We start from the raw sequence: 23081 nt of genomic DNA on the forward strand, positions 1-23081 counted from the left end.
TGTGGTATAAAAAATGTATTGCATGATTCTGGTTTTGCTGGAGAGGAACAGATAGATGTTTGTCTCCTTGACACCCATGGATTAGGGAGGCCAGCAATAATAGGAAGCTCTTAATTGTGAGCTTTTTTGGCCTTTTAATTTTTTGTAGCATTTTTTCATATTATTTAGATATGAATACTCAATGCTGAAGAGATGTTTTTTGTTCTAGGCCTTGTTTTTGTTTGAATTGTGCTTCAATTATTTTTTTTCATGTTTGGGCATGTGTCTTCAGAGTTAGAAGAAGAATAAATTGAAAGAATGAAATGTGAACCTTGTATGGTGGTAGTGTTTTTCCCCAAATAGAAGGCATGCAGACTTCTACTATTTTGGTTCCTTCAGTTTTAAGTCTGTCTTGTTGCTGCAACCTCCTTAACTTAGAGAATCAAGCAAACAATTAAAATCATGCAGTGTTGTTGCTTGGTGCTTTTTTTTTTCAGTTGGTCATTTTGCCACTGGAGGCTGTTGCCTCTCCAGTCCAAGTGTTATAAACATTTCCGGGGTATTTTAGTGTCCTGAGGGCAATTTGTTACCTAGTTTGGCTGAGGAGGGTGTTTGTAATGTGGTACCTGTGCTTGCTTTCCTTCTCTCTGGCCCTGAGTTTCTACACAGCAAGCCCAAGTGCAGATAGAAGATTCTGTATATGCTGCATAGCCAGCAGAAACACCAGTGCTGTTGTGATGAGTAACAAGGTGGATGTCAAAATTAAGCAGGAATTAGTTTGGATTTTTTTCCTAGTGTCTTTACGGAATATAATACCCTGAAGGGTATACAGCACTAACATGCTTTTTTTGTTGTGTTTAAAAGTAGTGAGCATCTATCACGAGAATTCTTCTAGAATTGTGAGGGTTCAGTGGTCAGCACTCACACTAAATACTGACAGTGTGCAACAGCCAGTTTAGGCTTCGTATGTGAGTCTTGTACTAAGTTTTAATTAGGTCTAACCTACTTGGCTAATGAGACCACACTGAGCCTTGACTTAATACTTAATGACTCATTAATTAATTTTCTCCCTTTCTGTTTGGTGCCATGTTTAGAATTGAATTGTAAATTTTTTTACTGTACTTCCAACTGTGTGTCTCATTAATTTCAAATTTGGAGTTTTTCGTCCAAGTCTATATTTTTGATATTAATTTCAATTTAATTTCTCATTCTTATTTAACAACCTATTAAAACAATTACGTTTTCTGAAAATTTGCAAAGGCAGGGGCTTCTCTAGAGATGCTAGAATAGAGTTTATTTCTGACGGTTGATTAAGTCCTGATAGTTTCTTGAAAGCATTAGCAGGATAATGAGACTGCTGTTTCAACTTGTCTGTGAAAAGATGGAAGTTGTGGGGTTTTTTTCAGGCACTGTGTTCTCTATTTCTCTAATGAGTAGTTCATTGTGAGATGGGGATCTATAGCTGAGTTGTGGCCAAATTGTAGTCTGTGCAGGGAACCCATGCAAGTGGGAGGAAGTTTGGTCATTTTCACAGTAAAGTGTTGCAAATGTAAAAGCAGGCTACTCAGCAAGGACCATTAGAAAAGTGGTAGTGATATTTTACACAGGCAGAGCTTACAGTAGAAGCAAAGTGTTTTGCCCATCTGATGAATATGCTTGTGCTTAATATCTGTTATACCTTTATCTTAGTTTTGAAATATAAGCTGGAAAACCCTGCTGATGTCCCATTTGTGAGAGTAGGGAATGAGAACATGTTTGCTAACACTTTTCTCTAGTTAGTATGAGTAAAGTTAATATTGTGTCTAAGGCTGTCTGTCATACACTGACATATTACTCATCTGCTTATTCACTTCAGGCAGTGTGGGGTTTTTTGTTTGGATCTCTGTAGTTTAAAATGCAGCAAATTTAGTTTTCAGACAGTAATGTAAGTGTTGGGCCCACTTTGTACGGTACTTGATTTAAGGATGGTTTTTCAGATAGTAACATTGGACTGCAAGCCATGGCTTTGTCTTGATACTTTGAGCTGTGTTACATGTTTTTCAGTGACATACTCAAAAGTATGGAAGAGAGAGGATTACCTGTCTCCCATGTAGAAGTGAATATCTGTCTCTGTCTCATTATTTTCAACAGCATTTTACTTTCAGAGAAAATGGAGGAAAGTATATCTGTCTTTTGTCCTAGCCAGGTCGGGTATAAATTTAAAGACAAGAACGGCTTTGATAGATAGTATTGGTTTTATTCTTTCTAGACCAACTGTTAGAAAAGGAAGTGTAGCACATTGGAGCAGCATGTTACAAATGTTCTAAGTGTATTTCCATCACTGGAAATACAGCACCTCAGGCAGCACAGTTGTTTATCTAGGTTGGGCACATCCACAGCTGAGTGGATAGTACATGGGTCTGTATACTGCAGATCAGTAGGTTTTGACTTTGCAGTCTTCAACATGCAAGAGATAGGCTTGATGATAAAGCTGGAGCACAGCATAACCAGTTGTTACATTACTGATTGGTAATGTAACATATTGATCCTGAGGCATAATCCTGACAAATAAAATGTGTGTGTTGGATGTGGTGACAAGGAGTATCCATTTTATGTATTTCTTGTGTGGGCTTTTCTCCTGTTCCTGTCATTCAGAAGGAGATAGGTGAACACACAAGCTTAGGGATGGGAACACATGACTCATAGTTTGTATTCAGTCTTGTGTGTACAGCTGACCTAACAGTATGTTCCACAGATGTGTTTTTTTTTGCTTTACTCAGAGTGATAGCATTGATGAGCTGTAGTTTGCATTCAGTATTTTCCTAAATTTCAGAACTGGTTATTTTTGTTGAATTTGCTTCCACTGAGCTAGTACTGGAGTGATTGTGGGTGTCTTCAACAATAGCAGAAACAGTCTGACACTGTTGGAACTTACAGCCAAGTTTGCTGGCACCTAAACTTTGCTTCACTTTTCCTTTTTGTTTGCTTCATGATAGTCCAAATTATTTGAAGTTCAAATTTATGAACTTCAGTTCACATCCTTTTGGAGCAGAGTTTGGAGCAGGAGGGTTGTACTTTGCAGAAACTCTTCATCTTGTCTCAGTGGTTTTCTTTGTTTTGTCTGAGAAAATCTGTATGACATTCCCTTGCAACACTAATTGAAGAAAACAGAAGTTGAAAACAAAAATCTAAGTGTATTTCCTAGATGTATTCAAATCTATACACCTCATGATTTAAGTTACTTGAGTCACTTTATTTCATATAAAGTGAATCATTGGAAAAAACGCCCTTCTTATTCTGGGCTTTTGTCAGCTCTGATTTCTTTCCTCAATGAGTCTGTCATTTATCTGATTTTGATGTCTTTTTTTTTTTCTTTGGGTACCTGAGATGGTCCTTCAGTTCCCAGTTGCCTCTTTGTCAGCTGGAAGCTGTTTGCAAGTACTCAACAGTCTAGCTATGGGATTGCCATGATCTCTTTTTACTAAACAAATGGAAAGTGCCTGACTTAGTTTTTCTTGCTGTGAATGTAAACACAGTAGGTGTGCTGACTGACATCCCTTCATCCTTCTGACTGGAATAGGCATTTTTGCTAACCTGAGGAAGGATATAAAACTTTGCATGGAGACCAGTAATAACAGATCTGGTTAACACTGCGGCTTGTTTCTTTGTTGTTGTTTTGGATTTTTTTGGGTTTGTTTTTTTGTATGTGTAAGTGTAAATTATCTGTTTAGATTTTGTGTGTTTCTGTAGATTAAATTTTGAATTGATTTGCAACACAAATTAGCAAACTTTTTAGGCATGAAGTTGATATTTATCTTGACAGTACTGTAGTACGTGAGGACACAAACTCTGTAGTACATTGTCATATGACTAGCAAGTTGCTTTCCCAGAGCTGTCAAGGAGTACTTAGTCTGAAAGCTTATGGTTTGGAAGGAGTCTGTGACAGCAATCCTGTAGTCATCAGAGAGTGCTTCTCTGTAGAGCTTCTTCTCTACTTAGCTAGCTTTGTTGGGGTTTCCTAGGAAGCTGGGTAAAACCAATCTGAGCAGAATTTCAGAAACCTGTAATGATCTACAGCTTGCCTTGCTGCTCCTGAAATAGCTGATAGATATGTCTTACCCAAATAGTTTTCATGCTATGGGCTAAGGTATCAGGAATAGTGTGATTGCTTGAGTGGTGCTTCCCATTTGTGTGTGCTGTACTGGACTCTGGTCCGGAATGAGTGCAGACCTGATTGTGTGGCTTTTCAACTTGATCTATGGCAAAATGAGAAAAATCCCTGATGATTAATCAAAGATTTTTTGTTGTTGTTGTTGTTTTTTTTTTTGTTTTGTTTTTTTTGTTTGTTTCTTTGTTTGGTTTCTTGTTTCTGTGTTGTATATGATGAAACAAGGACAGTATTTAATACCAGTGCTTCTGTATGCCCTTGGCCTGTATGCCTATATCAGGACATATATGGAGCTTGGGTTGGATTTGCTTCAAGAGGAGACTGCAATTAAACTTTCCAATGGGAGAATAACAAGAATAACATTATAATTAAATAGAAACTTAATATTGGGTGAAAATATAAAGAAAGAAAAAAAAATAGTATAGCATCAATGGTTTCTTTAGTCTTCAGGTGAATAATTCAGTGGCTACGCCTATATTTGGTGTTTTGCAAATCATAAAAGAGATTAATAAAACATGAGTAGAAAGACAAGAGAAATGTCTATTTAAGGGACTTTAAAGAATTCAAATGTAAGGAACTCCAAAGAATTAATGGACAGTTTCTTCTTTGGTTTTCAAGCTCTGTTTGCTAAAATCCTGTTTAAAACTCTTACAATATAGTGTATCATGAGTACTGAAAGAGAAATGTTAAGGGAATAGAAGAATAACTATAATCCAATTGTATTTAATCAATCAAGGGGGAAAATTGTGTTGTGTAGAAGAAGCTGAGGAGGCTTTATTAGCAAAATGAAAATCTGATAAAGCCCCATTCTGAATAGTGAGTACATAACAAATGTTGAAAACCTGTGCAACAACTCAGCATTGTACATACCATGCACTGAATAAAGCAGGGATTCTGAGTTTGTTTTAAAGCATTTCTGCACTTCAAGATACAATTGTAAGCATTTATACTAGAATTAAATTAAAATTTGCATGTAATAAGGCACTTCTGGTCTCCCGGTTCCTCTGATGTGTATCTAATCAGATATTTTGAGAAATACCAAACGCCTTCCCTATGAATTACATTTGGAAAACATTTGCTTAAAAGCTGTCATCAACAGAGGCTTTTGGATCATTTTCCCCTGCTGCACCCTCCCCGCTCCCCCCCGTCTGAAGCATTTGTGTCTTTGGGAGCAAGTGCATAACTTAATGTCCTGTTTTGTTGGATCTGTGTGTTTTGATGACAATCCAAAACAAATCCAGAGCCTGTCTGTGTCACAAAAATGCAAAGTATGTTTTGTTAGGTTTTTTGGGCCTCCAGGAAAGAATTACAGATCATTGGTGCCACATTTTATTGCTTTACCTATTTCGTATGCATAGCTTTACACCACTTTACCCCACTCATTTTGTGTTAAGAAATTGCTACTCTTGGAGCTCCATGACTTGAAATATATGACCAAGAGGAGGCAATGTGTTGCCTTTAATCATTCTAAATTGGTATCTCACTTGATGAACCCCATCAGTCTTAACTGACAAAATGGTCAGAAAGATGAATTTTTCTAAGTGCAAACAAAAGGAGTAAGGTGAAGATTATTTCCATCCATGTGAGTCTCCTTTATTTATTGTGTACCTCCCTAAGAGATTCAGCTGCTCTCTCTTATCCCATGTTCAGAATTAGGCAGTATTACTCCTGTTCAGCTGCTCCATCAACATGTAGTGACATTAAGGTTTCCTATTATCTCAGTTGATGAAGGAAAGAAGATGAGCTGCATGGTATTAGCAAAGGAAATGGGGCACCCAAGACACACCCCCCTGTTAATACTTCCTGTGTTAGCACTTGTGTATGGAAATGGACTCTAGGCGTCCTCCCACCCCATAGGTACTTACTTATTGGGAAGTGCAGGCCTTTAACATAACAACAGTAAGATGAGGAACTTTAAAGTCAAATAAATAATGCTTGGTTTTTTTGAATTGCGTGCGCCTTACTGTTAAGAGAGCTTCAGGTTTTTATGACACTGCTTTCAGAAATGGGGATGCCGGGCAAAGCTAGTGTGAAAGAAAAGGTCATTTTAAAGTGAAACTTCCAAGTTATCAAATGTCTTGCCTTAATAAAGGAGCGAACTATTGTTTTTTCCTGTTATGTTTCCCTTTTTTGAGAAATGGATATTTACGTGGCATTTGTTTTGATAGAACTAAAGTATGCTGTAAACTTGAACTCCGACTAAGTTGTAGTAAGCGTGCTTCTGCCTGTGCACTATTCACTTGTGAAGTCTTCAAGGACTGTTTCTTCTTCCTGAATAACTAACTATAGCTTCTTTTCCTATTAAAAAGGATCAGATCCCCCAATCTGATGAAAAGCAATGGAGATTTGAAATTATCAGATGGAATAACTTAACTATTCTCTTGACAGAAACTGTAGATCTCTGTCAGAAAAGGGGACTGTATTTGTCTAGGAATGATCTAACAGGAGTTTAATTTCAGTTTGCTTGATAACTTTTTTGTAGCTACAGTCACTTCCAAATATAGCTTGAGTCATACTAGTAATCAGGTTTTAATGGTTAGATTGCAAAAGTTAGACTAATTTTAATAGTTTCTCAGAGTGAATATAGAAGATTCAACTTTAAGTTTTTCTTTTTAAATCAAATCCTAATATTGTCTAGCATGTGGGTAGGAAACAGGTAGTAATGCACAAGTGTAATGGATCTGTGAATTTCCTCTTGATCTTATATGGAAAGAACATTTAGCATTTTTACTGTTCTAGTGTATGTTTCTTAATGAGAGTTGCAGAGAATATAAATAACCGTATGTCGTCTCCCAGGTACTACTCTGCTTTATTTATGAATTGTCTCCATTGTTGTCAGCTTTCCTTCTTGAATGAGGGTACCAGTTGTGATTGCTGGTTATAAATAGCAGTGAAAAAATCCTGGGAGCTAGTGACAGAGCAGAGCATGCTTAAGGCATGGAGCCTACTTTGCATATAAATAAGAGGACTCTGTTCAGCTGTTCTCACTGAACAGGTCTGCAGTCAGTCTTTCTCCTTGTCATGTACACACATGCAGCCAGCTGCCATGACAGAATTAACTTTCCCTTGTATTCCAGAGCAAGAAGATACCAAGATTCACTGGTATTCAGTTTTTTTGAGGTGACATCCTCTGAAGGGCATATCTAGGTTATTGTGACGCTGCAGCATTAATATCAAGTGTTTATTTCAAAGCATTTTAAAATATGTCATGGTTCATACTTCAGCAGTTGTCACTGAAGTAGAGCTAGCAGCAGATTGCTATCTTGTTTGAAAAGACTAAGATTAGGAGCCTCTGTGCTTTTCCATGCTGAACTGGTGAACTGCCTTGGTGAACTCAGTTATGCAGTTAGTAACACAGCAGACTTTTGGTTATTCATGGCTCTTAGTACTTCCTTCTCTCCTTTTGGAGTGATGGGGTTTTGTTGTACCTGCTTGATTCACCTCCTCTGTACAGGGGTATTTTATTGTATTTTATGATGAGTATTTTACTTCCTCTGTATCACATACAGCAGGACAAAAGTACCTAAATTAAAAACAATGAACTCTTGAGTGTCTTATGCAGTATCCTGTGGTTTAGCTGATCTTTGCTGATCTTTATTACAAGTTAAACACTTACTGCATGAGTAATCTTTTTCCTGCTTGTTAAATAGCAGATGGACTTAGCATTCTTTCTTCCTTTTTCAGCTACTATACAAGAAAACAAGTCAGTTCATTAGAATGAGGCCGTGTGTTCTGTCAAGCTGACTTCTTGTTATTGCTCCAAGACTTTCACCAGTTTCTGAGTTGAAACTTCTTATTTAGGAGTGAGAACCTGTAATGAGTACTTGTTGGGCAGAAGGTATTTGAAGTAGTGGCTTTGAGAGGAGGTTTTTCAAAATGCAAAGATAGACGGACCCTCTTGAATGTGGTTTCTCCACTGCCACCAGTGCTCTGCAGCAACTTCACTGTCCTGTCTGTCCCAGAGTTCAGAAGGGAAAGAACGAAGTACTAAAATGTAGATTGTGCTGGGAGTGGTTGTACTGGAGATTGGTTGTTGCTGCTTCTGAAGCAGTCAGCACTTTTCCTCTTTAAGAGTACTTATATGTATCAAAGAGCCTTGGCTTTAATAGCTTTATTTGTGGAATTACATATGCTGATGTGAGATAAGACCAGATTCTCTTGTGCTTAATGTATCTATGTGGCGACTTGAAATATGAACTCCATCTTTGCAGAGCTGTTGTTACTAATAGCTTAGTTCTGCTTTCTCATTTTGTCCTGTCTTATAGGTATTTTTAGTCTGAGAAGGGCAAACTTGTTTCTGACCCAATTACACAGAAATCTTTTTAAAAAATCAGTCACTGAATCATGACAGATGAACTAATAATGCTTGTACATATTTTGTTTCTGTATTTCTCCCCAAACTTTATATAGGGAATATTAACACAGTTTTCTTCCAATAAAATGTATGGAGGTTGAGAGCTATAGGGAGAGTACGTGTCTATCTAGATTAAAGCACCATAGGTAGCATTATATTTGTTTTCACAAACATTTCACTAGTACAATTGTTTACATGGAAAAGCAGTTTTATGAAAACATTTTACTGCACTATATTTAACTGCTGTTATTGGGCATGAGGTACAGCTATAAATACTGAAGAAAATGTGAGCAGTTGCATGAAAAATACTTCTGATTTTAAAAAGGAGGCAACAACAATGCTTTGGACTGCTGTTAAATCAGTTTTTATCTCTGTTTCTCGTACCCTTTCTCTTTCTTTTTCTAGGTGCATTTTACCTGGTATTTGAATATATGGACCATGACTTGATGGGACTGCTAGAATCTGGTTTGGTTCATTTTAATGAAAATCATATTAAATCTTTTATGAGACAGCTGATGGAGGGCTTGGCGTATTGCCACAAGAAGAACTTTTTGCACAGAGATATCAAATGTTCAAATATTCTTCTAAATAATAGGTATGGATATTACTTAAAAGTCTATAACAAAAATTGTCTGTTAACATCTTTAAGTCCTTCTTTTAATCTTCAGAGTTCACCTGCTTTGAGTCATTGGCAAAACTTATTTTTTAGATTTCCTAGTTTCTTCCAAGTCAATTGCAAAATACTAATACGGTAATGTTCCTGCTTTAACACTGGGTCCTGCAACTATGTGTTAAATTTATATGTGTTAAAATAGCAGGATTGAAACTTGAGTCTTTTAAATCAGAGTATTGGGGGAAAATTATCTGAGTTCAAATATATTAAAATAGAATTGTAAGACAGAAGCATTTGATATGTATTCTTTTTGCCATCTCGTTTCAAGATGGAAATGTGGCTGGGTCTTTGTGACATAATTCTGAGGTCCTCATCTTCATCAGTCAGGATAATGCTTTAAAAAGTATTCAGTCAGGCGTGTTCAAATGTACCTTGGGTTTACAATTGTAACTACAATCAAATGGGGAGAAGGATTTGTTTCTTACTACTTTAACACCTTGTAATTACAAATCTTATTACTAACCTTGCTGCTTTTGGTGTGCAGCAGCAGCAAATAAAAGGCCGGTGTGAAGGTAGTGGACAACTTTTTTACAAACTGTTGTACATCAAACCCTGCAGTACTAAATCCAGGAAGCAACTATAAGACCAAGGTTTATAAGAGCAAAAAAGAGTGTCGTTACAGAGCAGGTAGTCAGTCAGCTTCTGGGATTTGTTGTCACAGGAGGTTTTCTGGGTAGTGTCAGGAGTTTCAAAAAGATGAGACACATTCAAGGGATAGGATCATTAGGACCTGGTAATAAGAATGGACAGGGACCTGTTTTACCATCCTTAGCACAATGATTGTGGGTGGTGGTTAAGTAAAAAGAAGATGAGCCCTAAAGGGAGTGGGTTCATGTGTTCTCCCTAAAAATATACTGCTGCTGTTGGAGATGAAATACTGGGCAAAATGGATCTCTTTTGGTAGGACCCTAGTTTTTTCCCAGCTTTCTCCAAATTAAATTTTCCATTTTCCCCTCCTTTTTCCCATAGAACAGACTAATATTAGATTATTTTCAACTCTGGATTTTAGCACAGTCTTGCCAGATTATGATACAGACTTTTGAACAGATGTACATGTTCCTCCCCATCACTCATTGTGCCTGTACACCTAATCTTATTGCCTGCTAATCTCCAGGGTTTGTGCACCTTTGGGAACTCAGAAGCTGAGGTGTAACCTGACAGTGGAGAAGAGTGAATTATGTTAGAGGAGGAGCTTGGTATTGTACTGTGCTCCCTCCAGTCCAGGATACAGAGTTTTGGGTTTTTTTCCCCTGAGGATATTTTCTGAGCATCTTTAGATTTTTCCACTGGTAGAAACAAAATTCAATAGTTGATCTGAATAATTTTAAGCCAGTGTTTCTAAAATTGCATTACTAGTTACAGCCTGAAGCCAAACACGTGGATTATGTATTTTTTAGATATGCAACTTCAACAAATTTTTGAGCAAAGACATTCATCTTCCACAAATAGCTTCTCTGAGGAATAAGCATATATATTTGAGGGGAACATTTCTTTGTTTATGGGGGTTCTTCAAGTGTTACAGCAAATCTGAGTATACATCTGAGGAAAAAGGTGGATGGAAACTGTAATGTATATTTTATTATCCCAAAATTGTCATTCTTATGCACGTCAGCAAGTCTTACCCTAATTTGATAAAATAATATGTATTTGGAAGTAATGGGAATTATAAAAACTCATCAGTATTGAAAAGCAAACTCAAGTATAACAGTCCAACATTCATTTAGAATGTATTAGAGAAGCTCGCAGATAGCTTTCTGTTTAAATCACCCAGACTTTGCAGGGGGGTTCTGGTCATTGAGCAGTGCCTTTTAGCTGTGGGAACTGCCAGGCAAGAGCTCTGTATCTTCTACCCTTCCCCTCGTATATGGGAAAACTCAGGAATGGGTTAGGGGTTGTGTCATTCAGCAGGTTGGCTGTTGGCAAAAATAGAAGCCCTTATCTTGTCAGTCACCCTGATTTTATGGCTGTATTTAAACTGTACAAGAGCAGAACAGGACTTTATGGCTTCCTAGAAGGACCTACAAATGCTCATGTTGTACAAATGCTCATGCTAGCATAGCAGTAAGCCATGAGAAAATAGCAGTTTCCTCCCTCTGTTTTTTTTCTGCAGATTTACTGACTGGAATACACCTAAATTTTTACTAACATTCAGTGATGTAAATGCCATTTGATGAGCATACCTAATTTTGCTTACTTGTCTTTGCTATTCAGTGTGTTAGTGTATTTGTTTACTGAAGAAACGCACAGATTGCAAGGCATTGCCTCTTTGTTAATGTGGTTTGGTGAAGATCACTTGCAGTCTTAAACTTTACCTGATTTGGGGGAGGAAATCTCAACAGGATTAACCACTAAATAATTCTTTGCTTTTTCCACCAGAGGGCAGATAAAGCTTGCGGATTTTGGGCTTGCTCGGCTGTACAACTCTGAAGAAAGGTAAGATACAATTACACTGTGAAAAAGAATTCAGAAGTTTAATCTTTCTGCATAACTCTACTATGGGCGCCAGAAGACTGTTTTGTTTAGAGGAAATCTTATTGTATTGTAATAGCTTAGGAAATTTAAAGAAGTGCACGTTGTCTTGCACTGCATAAAACCACAAAAGTCTTTTTGCAAGTGTATTGCTTTTCCAGGTGTTCTGGATAAATAACTGCAGAGAGTGGTCATATATTGATTGGAAATTAAGAGTTACAGTCCTAGGTTTCTGGTCCTGTAAACCTAAAGTATATTTTTTCTGTTGATATACTGAAGACTTTATTTAGGGAAAGCAAATTTTTTTTTTTGCTGGCACAAAGTAGTAATACTGTTCCCTATTCAATGAGCATTACTTTTGTGTGAGATGTAACCTTACATTTGAAGAGGTTCATTGTACTCCTTAGGCAGTCAGTGACGTTGAATCTGCTGGAAACAGAGATACAAGTTTAAATAAAAGTTATCCTGAAACTTCCTGTGACTTGTGCTTCTGTTGTGCTTGGCTTCATTATACTCATACTCCAGGAAACAGGTGCACAGTTTCTTATGATTAAGAACTTCTGTATTTACTTTGTAATGTATTTCTCATGTGGAACTGAGTTTTCAAAATTCAAGCTGAATGTTCACTACACTAGTATGTACATGAGGTGGTTGGATACCTCAGCTTGCTTTGATTTCTGCATGCTAATTTGGGAAATAATATCAATTATGTTAGCTTTATGGGTTTATTGTTTTCTCACAGAGCTCTTGGCTTGTTCATGAACCTGATAGCCTTAGTTTCACTGTATTCTGAGCTGTCATTTCAGGAAAATATGCTTAAGTACAGTTATGAAAACTGTTCAGTATAGGAGCAGGGTACGATCATCTTAAACAGTTGCTGCCTAATTATTTTTGAGTTTGGATGTACTTATAATAAAAGGTTTGATGTTATCCTATCTTCTTGTTTTAACATGCACCAAATTGACCTAATGGTTTGGTTTTTTTCCTTTGGTTTACTATGTTTTGTTTTTTTTAATGTCTGTTTTTAAATGAATTTACATTTTGCTTGTAAAACTCGCTGATAATTAGGATTTGAAAATTCAGCATCTTTATAGTGCAAATAACAGGTTTTACTGTGCATCAAACAACAATATTACACCATTACGCATAAATGAAACCAAGATTAAAATGTAATTAAGCTAGCTAATAGAATTGCCAGTTGAACTTGGGAGGATAACTAGAATTTCATTAGTAGATTTTTGACAATTCTTTTGTAATTCATTTCCCTCCTAAGTAGTTTCTGACCTGCAGTAACAGACATAATTAATGTATACCAACAAGTGTATAATAGCTGCTACTTTAAATTCATGTATTTTGCATTTGGTTTCCTATTGTTTGGAATTTAATACTGTTTAAAAGGGTACAGAATTTAGTAGTAGCATAACAGGGAGGAAATAAAAATTTAAATAAATTCCCATTGGTTGTTGTAGTTGTGCTCCTTTAAGTGTTATTCTGGTGGAATTAAACATGTTTGGAGTAGGAGATACGACAGATTGCATGAGAAGACATCTGTTCAAATAAAGAGCACCATATACTAATATATATGAGCAGTGTGTCTGTAGAGAAAGTCCATACCATGTAAACATTTCATAGAGGAATGCTTGCTTCAGAGATAAATATGATAAATGATGGGATTGTTTCCAAAAACATGCTACATTTTTAAAATGAATTGTGGAGTTTGTTAATGAAAAAAATACTCAGATGATTTTGGAGAAATGATACCTGTATGACTGAGTATGTTGTAAGAGCTTGTTGGACTTTCTTCTATGGTCGTTCATACTCCACAATTAATATTACTGTGCTTTCTGTTTGGAGTTACTTGATGTTAGTAAGAGTGAATTATTAAAACTGAAAGAATTCTGGGTTCACTTTTAAAACACCCTTGCTGAAACAAAACCTAAAATTGAACATCTGTTTTCTGCTTTCCATTCTGGACTGTTGATACTGTATCTCAGCCTGTGCACATAAAAAATGTGTGTCTAAGATAGTGGAAACCCTTCCTTTAGTGGGAGGGTAGAAAGGATTATTCCCAGTGACCGGAACTTCTGGTTAGAGCTGTAGAGAATTAAAGATGTTGTGAAATATAGGAAGATATTGGAAGCATTCCAGGCTTTGGAATCAAAATTGTTGAAGGATATAGTTCCAGAAAAAGGCTTTGTATCTCTTTTGCTCCTACTTAAAGAGGGGAAAGTGACTTTTTTCTTCTTTTTAAAATGTTTGTAGAGGTCTTATATTCAGTATGCTAATAATCAATATTTGCCTGGAAATTATTGGTTTTATCCAAGCATGTAGTCCTGGTCCTGACTAGCAGTGTAAATATAGTGTTGCTCTCTGAATAGTAATTGAGATACAGGATTCACATAGCATCGAGATGGCTGTGTGGTTATTACTTATATTTTCAATCTGGCCTTTGATAGCCTTGGTCAAACAGTTGCATTTGCCTTTGTGCAGTTACTGTTTTGCAGGACTAAAATTAAGAGTGGAAGATTGTACAGCATCACAAAGTCCTTAAGGTATCACTTTTTCAGAGGTGAGATGGTAGTAAAATGATAGTTCTCTCTTTTTCCTCCCCCCAACAGCCGACCATATACCAACAAAGTTATTACGTTATGGTATCGGCCCCCTGAACTTCTGCTTGGAGAAGAAAGATACACACCAGCTATCGATGTTTGGAGCTGTGGGTAAGAGTTTGGACAGAAGTGTAGCAAGGACAAAAACAAGCCAAAAATAGATCTTAAATGTTTCTATCAATCTATATTAAAAGCCATAATGATGGAATTATGCAAAACTGTTTTACAGCTGCATCCTGGGTGAACTTTTTACAAAAAAGCCAATATTTCAAGCAAATCAAGAACTTGCACAGCTGGAACTTATAAGGTAACTTGCAAGCACTGACTCATAGTAGGTGCCTCATAAACTGACAGGTTTCTTTTGTTGGTGTTAAAATCGGAGATAATGCACTGTGAGTGTTCTCCAGTACTCAAGTTATTGCCCTGAGTGAGATGTTAGAGGTTCTGAAGGGTGTGTAAAGCAAATGGCTTTTGCACAGACGTGGAGAAAGGGTTTTTTTTGTGAGTATTCTATGCTCCTAGCAATGTACAGTTGATTAGTAAGAGGGTTTTTTGTAGAACGGCTGGAATTGCCTGTTACTGAAATTGTAAAGAGAGAGTAATCAAAATGCCCATTATTTTTTAAGATGATGTTGCAACTTCCTTGCAGCAAATCAAAATAAGAACATGGACAATAATAAGGACAAGTGGTATTTGAGAGGAGTAGGTACTTGGCATGCTGCTGGCCTTGAGTTCTTGTTTCAAGCCTACCACATACGCACCTGGGCTTTATTATTTTTGTGGAAATATTTCTGTTCCCTTACAAACACTTGATGGAGGTAAAAATTTTGTTCCTTTCCTTGTTCTCAATAAATCACAGAATGATAGGTATTTAACTCAGTGGAACCAGAGCATCTTTTTTCTTTCCCTTCTTTCAGCAAGTAAAAATTGCTCGATTCTGATATCATAATTGATCTTATAAACAGGGAGAGGTCTTTTTCCTAGAAACAAGGGGAAAAGTTCTACGGAACTTACAGAACCTGAACAGTAAATGTTCCACATTATTTTAAAAATTAACTTAATAAAAAATATTACAAAGTTATATATTGAAATGTTTTTCAAAACAGATTGAACAGTAGCATGTTTCTGTGTAAAGTGTTATTAGCCAGCCTGGACAAATTAAGTTTTTTAGGAGGTGCAGAGCATATCAGTGGTCATTTTCGGTGTAAGGAGAGTTAAACTCCTAACTTGGGGAAATTTTGCTTTTGAGCACTAGATGGCATTGAAGAATGTTACAATGAGTCATTTGAGGGGGTTTTTTCTTTGTGTTGTACCTCTGGTACAGAAAACTAAAACTTTGTGGTTCCCTTCTGCTGGAAGCATCTGCATTTTTCCTCTTTATTGCTGCTATGCATTTACTTTGATGTTCAAAGGTAGAGCTGAAGTAAAATTTCATAGGAAGAGATAGATGTGTTATTTTTCTTTTCCCTCCTGAAAATTACATACCCCAAACAGTGTAAAGTCAGATTGGTTTGCATAGCATTTGAGGCGTGTCTAATAGATCATCAGTTCTCTAACGGTTTAAATCTGATAAATAGGAGGGCTGAACTAGGGAAATGTATTTGCAAAATGTCCTTTTACGATTGCCTGCATCAGAGTTTAAAGCCTTGAGTGTATGAAAATGCCGCCTTAGTTCTTCTGCTCAGAAGTGTGATGTTGATCAATCTGTGCTTAGCCATCCTTTGTTGGATAAAATGGGTGGGGATGGAGCGGTAAGAGTAAGACTGTGGGCAACTCTGTTTGTGGAGATAAATGAGGCTTGACACATAAAACTCATAACTGAAGTAAAAAATACAGATGTTTTCTAGTGGTCAAATCTTGCTTCTGCCTTGAGGCCTTACTGAGATTTTTTTTTTCCCTTTATGTGTTCAGTGTTAAATAAATTCTCAGTGAAAAGTGGGTTTTCAGCCATTTGGTATATCATCTGTGGCATTGGGAGCTAAGGACATAAAAGTTATTCGAACCATGGGTTATCCAGTTCAAGTCAAATACACAGAGTCCTGTTCAGACATAGTGAAGGATGTGTGGGCTGGGCTGAGGCAGAAACAGTAAGTTTAGTTTGGGCGGGGTGATTACCCTTTGTAGACAGTTCTCCATTATTTAATGTGTTAAGCATTTGACAGTAGAGAAATTTTAGCTAAAAATAACCTGAGCATTAAAATTGGAAATTATTTTGGTTTTCACTGTACATGCAAGAATAAAATGACAGCTGTGTTCATTTGTGGGTTTGGATCTCATACCCTTTTTTCCCTTCTTTTTGGTACAGCCGAATTTGCGGGAGTCCTTGTCCAGCAGTGTGGCCTGATGTTATAAAATTAGCTTATTTCAACACAATGAAACCAAAGAAGCAGTATCGTCGAAAACTGAGAGAAGAGTTTGCTTTGTAAGGATGAAGAATTAATTTAGCCAACTGTAATAGCATTAAGTTTTCCTGGAGACTTTATGGAGTATTTTCCAGAGAATGAGCATAGATTAAGTGTAAAGCAAAAATGTCTTTAGGTTCTTGTCCTTCCCATGATACCCACAGAGCTTGTATTAACCCTTATTTAATAGGAACTCGAAGAAGAGAAAAGAAGGCCCTAAAATTTCAGGCACCTGTCAGCTTTCACCTAAGGAAACATTTGTTTTCCATGATTGGTACACCTGCTTGTTGCCCTGTCCAAAAAACTTGATTGTTATTTATTAGTATAACTGGCTACAGCTGAATATGCGATCTGGTTAACATTACAGTCTTTTGGGTCATAAATCATTCAACACAGAGAAGTTATCTGAACTATATGTTCTAAAGTACTACCACTGGACTAGTTTTGTGCAAATATCACAAGTGAAAGTTATGGAAAACAGCTGTAAGCTTGTTTTAAAGGGTTTGTTCCCCTCCTTCAGGTACTGTGGGTTTCTGGAGAAATGCATCATCTGTTCATACTAATGAAACTAATATCTTTAAAGCAATAAAATTATTATCCGTGGACCAATCAGAAGTGCAACTCCTTGGGTGCTAAATTCCAAAGTGGACAGTAACACAGTCTTGGCTTAAAAGCTTTGGGGTGTTTTTATGTAAGGACAACGTTTAAACAATTAAACAACACAAAGCAAAGAAAGCTTATGTTATATGGTTATATGGTTACACAGGTAGTAAAAGGCGAAGTTTATTTCTGCTTCTTGCTACCATGCTCAGGTTGTGAGTGGATTTTGTTAATATGTAAGTTATTTGAGGAGTTAATGATCAGTTATCTTGGAAGGGATGTGTTTCTTGTAATTTTGTGCGGAAGTGTATGATACAAAGTAAAAATACAATGCTTTTCTCCATTTTGCACTTTTGTAGCATCCCACCAGCTGCATTAGATTTATTCGATTATATGCTTGCTCTGGATCCCAGCAAACGCTGCACAGCTGAACAGGCTCTTCAGTGTGAATTTCTGCGAGATGTGGAACCATCTAAAATGCCTCCTCCAGAGTAAGTCATTTGCACTGGTAATGGTCCTTGCCTCTATGGAATGGGAATGTGCACTGATTTCATTAAGCTTATTATGTTTCAGTTAAATTAGATGGTGACAGAACAAAAACATTGGTATATACAGTTGTTGAATGGTGATTCTGCAGTAGAATGGTTGTGCTGCTGAGTGACTCTTACACTGTGATAGCTGTGCTTGTGGGCATCTGAGAAGTTTCATTTGTCATTCTTAGAACTAGTTACTGAGTTACTTCCTTTAAAGAAAATACTCTTCTGTGAATGTTTCTAATGTTTAGAAAACATCATTCCCCTTTTATCTCTGTTTATCGGTGTCTACTTTTTCCAAGGGTTTTGAAGTCCTCCATGAATCTGAATTGCCTTCTTTGATGGTAGAATGACACTGGGTATAGAATTCTACAAAGGTACCTGAGAGTTAAAGTGAAATACCATAAATTGTTTCCTAAGCCAGATTCTTGGTTTCACAGGCAGGAAAAATGAAATACTTTGTGCAGGATTTTTCCTGTCAGTTTCTCTGAGGGCAATGTACTGCAGTGTCCAGTAGGATTTTGGCAGTGACCTAATCATCATTTTAATCAGTACAAATCTTACTGAAACAGGCCCTGAGGAAAACAATGAGGATGTATTACAGAATCTGCAGGTCTCAATTCTTTCCTCAAGATAGCTGTCAGAACATAGAACGTTCACTATTGTTTGAGTAAATTGAACCTTCAAGGCAGCCTGTACTGATTTCTTTTTAATTAGTTACCAACTGGAAAAAACGTTTGCATTTTATCTAAGGATTTTATTAAAACTCTTTCAAGACTTACCTGTTACATACACATGGTTGTTACACAGAATCATAGAATGGGTAAGGTTGGAAGGGATCATAGTGGGTCATATGGTCCAACCTCCCTGCTCAAGCAGAGTCATCCTAGAACACAGAATTATGTCCAGGTGGTTCTTGAATATCTCCAGTGAGACTTCACAGCCTCTCTGGGCAAATGCTACTAATGCTCCTGAAACGTGATGCTAAGAGGTTTCATTGCCTGAATATGACTATATCACTGTGTGAAAATCAGAAATTAGCCATCTTAGGCTGTTTGCTGAGTCTCAGAACCACTTGTACAGAATGTTGCTTTATGTGCATTTTAAAGTAAGTGAATGGGAAGAATTTTTATTCTTCAGGGATGTGGTAATGCATCCATTCTAGAAGCTGATATATGGTAATTCAAAACAAACTAGTCATTGGTGTCCTTTTAAAAATTAAGAAGAACTACAGTCACTTCTGACAGCGTGCACAGGAAAGTGTTGACTGTTCTCTTGAAAGACTGAAGTTCTCTTTTGGGAAGAAGCAGCTGTTCATTCAAAGAAAGTGACAGCGCTGATTGCAGGGATGGTAGGATACTTCTCGCAATGAGTTCTTGCTTGCTTCCATTTGTTTTTCAGAAAATACTTGGCAGGTCTTTGACCTGCTGTGTGGAGAGAGCGAGTAAAGCAGTTGTCATAGTTGCCTTTCCAGTGTCTCTTGTCATCTGTCACCTAATTTTTCTATGTTCCTGGGTGACAGAACAGCTAAGACAGTTACTAATATGTAATAGGAAAACATAAAACACTGTTTTTACTGCCTGTCTCAGTATGTCTGTTATTTATGGATGGGTCTTCGTGTTCCATAGGAAATCAAAATTGAGCTGCCTGCAGGAAACTGTAATGGAAGGACAGAATTAGTGGCCGATGAGTTCCTTAGGAGACTTTTGTCTCTGCATGTGTCTGTCTTAAAGGATCGAGACATCCCTTGTTCTTCCTAGTATCTCAGTTTTGCTAGTGTTAAGTGCTATTTATTCATGCAACTTATTTCTGCAACGTTTTTCTTTTTTTTTCCCCTGTGTTTTTTGGCCGGCTGTGCTGTAGACTATAAATACTACATTGCCATCTCTGTTATTGTGGACAAATATTTGACCTAATGAGACAGCAGTACTTTTACCAGTGGACAGAAGGACCTTGAAAAAACCACTTGCATATTGATAACTTTGTCATCTGTTACTATGTGAATTGTATTTCATAGCAAGTGTGCAGCATCGATTTTGAAGTCTTGAATTACACATATAATTAGGCTTTTCTTAAGTAGGAGTTCAAGAAAATATCATTCTCATTGTAAGATACGTGTTCCCCTTTTCTGCTAGAAGGACCTGTGCTTCTGAAATAGGCAATCAATGAAGAGATTTCAGCCAGAAAAAGCAGGTCTGAGATTTTGCTGGCTTTTGAGTGTTTTCTGATGTATATCTGAGTTCTAGTATGTTCATCTTTCAGAAGTTACATTATGTATAACTCAAATATTTATTTTACCAGTATGATTAAAAAAATAAAAATAGTTCTGGGATAAAACTGATTATCTCTAATCATTCTTTGCAGCCTTCCTTTGTGGCAAGATTGCCATGAGCTGTGGAGTAAGAAACGCAGAAGACAGAAGCAGATGGGCATGACTGATGACTCAACAGCAGCTAAAGTCCCTAGGAAGGATCTATCCCTAGGCATGGATGAGAGCAGAACCAACACCCCACAAGGCATGCAAACTTCTTCCCAACTCAAAACTCAGGGCAACTCTAGTGTAGCACTTGGTCAGTAATATTTTCAGTTCTTATAATTACCTTCTACTTGGATTGCACCTCTAAAAATTTTAGATGTTATTTGCAGAGTATTGACGTCTCCTGGATTCTTGAGGGAGTAACAGTGTTGTAAGTTAAATCTTTGTTACAAAAGATTTACCTTTGCTTTTGGAAACTTTTCAGTTTTACCTAATTTTTCAGTCTGGTCAGAGCAACTACCTTGCTTGCTCTGTATTTTGAGAGAATTTTAGCTCTTGCTCATCTGTAATTCTTTTGTGATTCCACAAGCCAGTAGCTGTTCAAAGTTCCTCACAATCTCCATAGATTGGAGAAGTGTTATTGGTATTGATAAATGGATCAGAAGGCAGAGTTTAGAACAGTCATCATTTCAAATGGAACAGAATCCATCTGCATGTTATGATAGTCTTCAGCTTTCCAGGTTGTTGGGGCTGAACCAAGTTGTAAAAAAAATAAACACCAAAAACCACCCCCAGAACCTCATAAGCCATGCAGTATCTACCTCTGTAGATTGCACAGCCATTAATTCTGAAACTTAACCAGAGTATCTTGCTTGAGACCAGTTTTATGAATATAATAAGAAGAGAAAAGTAATGGACTATATGGACTCCATTTGAGGTAGTCAGCAGTTTAGTGATAGTTCTCTTATGCTGTGTAGAAATATACAGAGTAACAACACCAAATGGATACCTGACAAGATTAATTTAGACCATTTTTGACTGTGCAAAGTGACCATAAATCCTATGGCATTGATACAGGAGTTCAGCTGAAAAACAAGCAGTTAATGCATTCATAGTACCTGAAAATTCTTTAATACTAACCATCTTGAATCAACTCTTAATTTAATGGTAGAGCAGAGGTCCAAATAATCTGTGCCAAGATATATAGAAAATGGTCATTTCGATAATACTTTATTGTTTAAATCTATGCTGCTTCACTTCTTTCAAAATAAACCACCACAACAGGTGTTTGAAGCTAAGAAACTGCTTTGATATCCCAACCTCCTTATTCATGTTCCCCTGCATCATCATAATCTCCTCTTATTTGTGTCAAACTCCATTTAAATGAAGAAACTCTATTCATTATATATTTCTTGGTACTAAGTGATGGACTTCTCGTCCTTAAAGCTCAGCACTTGCTTTTGCATTTATACCCTGAGCTCCTGGGCCATCTAGATCCTGGTCGCTTGTGCAGGTCTTAGAACCCAGATGCTGAATTAGAATGGGCCAGAATATGACTGGAAATGCATTTTGCAGATGGCTACTCTTTAAAGGGATGTGATATGTCAAAGATAGGAAATTTTATGGGGATTGGATATCTTGCAGCTGCCTGAAGCAAGTGGCCTTAGGCCCCAGCTTAGTTGTATTGTAGAAAATTGAGCTCCAGCTTGATGTTTTTCCATCTGTCCAAGTGCATGTGTGCACCTCATGGAAGTCAGTTTCTTTATATTGGATCTTACTATTCCATTTCCTCTAGATACTCCCTCAAAGGCAGTTAATGTGTAAAAGCATTCCATTTCTATGTTGTCCAAACCCATGCTTTGCCTGTTGTGTCAGCTATGCTAGATTAGTCTTCTTTTGAGTTTCTGAATTATGCAAGTTCTAAATAATACTTAAAAACACCTTTTTTGTCTTTAGCGAAAACAAGCACTGGACAGCAGTTAAACCAGAATGAAGTGGCAATCCTGCTAAACCTGCTACAGTCTAAAACAAGTGTTAGTTTGGCACAGTTTGCCCAAGTATTGAATATTAAGGTAAACCCAGAGACTCAGCAGCAACTAAATAAAATAAATCTTCCTGCTGGAATTTTGTCAGCAGGTGAAAAACAGTCAGAACAGCAGCAGCAGCAGCAGCCGCCGCCGCCTCCGCCACCCCCGCCAGAGCAGGAGCCTCTAAAACAGCAGATCGTCACCCAGCCTCCTGTGCCACCTGCGCAGCTGGGCCAACCTAAAGTTGAGACTGATGCTGCCCAGGCAGCTGTGCAGAGTGCATTTGCTGTTCTGTTGTCTCAGTTAATAAAGGCTCAGCAAACAAAACAAAAAGATTTTGTGTTGGAGGAGAAGGAAAACGGATCAGGAAATGAAATGTCATTACAACTCAGGCAGCCTCCAGAGCCCTCCACTCCTGCATCTGTCAGCCGGGACGACGTGGAATCTCCAGCACCTGGCTACCCACATCTGATCAAATCATTATATATGTCTGCAGGTACTGAAGGCCTTTATTCCTAACCAGCAAATACTTTAAGCACTGGAGGTGTAATAGTTTGGGGTAGAGAATTAACACGTTTGCCATATGAATCTGTGTGAGTATTGGAGATAAAATTGATTTTGTCACGTTTTATGTCTGGATCATAGAATTTGTGTCTTAGCGTAACAGGTACCATGCAGACAGAGCAAACAATGTTCCCCACGCTAAGAGGTACACAAGTATTAGTGATGAAATTCTGGGGGGCTGGGGTTTTCTTAGTGGTGTGTGTGGTAGAGAAGACAGTCTTCTCTAGCAGATGCATGAATGGAATTTGCCAGTTTTGACTGTGTGTTTAGGTAAAGCATATTTTGATGAGAGGATATTTTATTTTGGGGTTTCAATGCTGACTAGAGCAATTGCTTACTGTCAAATTCTATAAGTGGCTATTTGCAACTGTTGCACACATGGGTAAAGGTTTCCATTGGAGTACAGTCGAGGCTTCCATACCCTTCTCACTGTTTAGAGCTCTGTTCATCTTTTTGGATTGCTATTT

At 37.3% G+C, this 23081-nt stretch overlaps 1 protein-coding gene across 1 annotated transcript in view; it reads left to right on the top strand.

Annotated features, from left to right (window-relative positions):
• The window catches only part of CDK13 (cyclin dependent kinase 13), a 48907-nt gene that overhangs the window by 20123 nt on the left and 5703 nt on the right, over nucleotides 1–23081 (top strand). Inside the window, exons 7-14 of the mRNA XM_029961739.1 lie at nucleotides 8886–9075; nucleotides 11530–11586; nucleotides 14241–14342; nucleotides 14461–14538; nucleotides 16537–16653; nucleotides 17593–17724; nucleotides 20131–20336; nucleotides 21980–22546. Coding sequence (XP_029817599.1) covers nucleotides 8886–9075; nucleotides 11530–11586; nucleotides 14241–14342; nucleotides 14461–14538; nucleotides 16537–16653; nucleotides 17593–17724; nucleotides 20131–20336; nucleotides 21980–22546 — 1449 coding nt within the window. The remainder of the gene's footprint in view (nucleotides 1–8885; nucleotides 9076–11529; nucleotides 11587–14240; nucleotides 14343–14460; nucleotides 14539–16536; nucleotides 16654–17592; nucleotides 17725–20130; nucleotides 20337–21979; nucleotides 22547–23081) is intronic.

Source organism: Manacus vitellinus, unplaced genomic scaffold, assembly GCF_001715985.3.
Source record: "Manacus vitellinus isolate BGI_N305 unplaced genomic scaffold, ASM171598v3 scaffold_3_pilon, whole genome shotgun sequence".
NCBI classification, from domain to species: domain Eukaryota; kingdom Metazoa; phylum Chordata; class Aves; order Passeriformes; family Pipridae; genus Manacus; species Manacus vitellinus.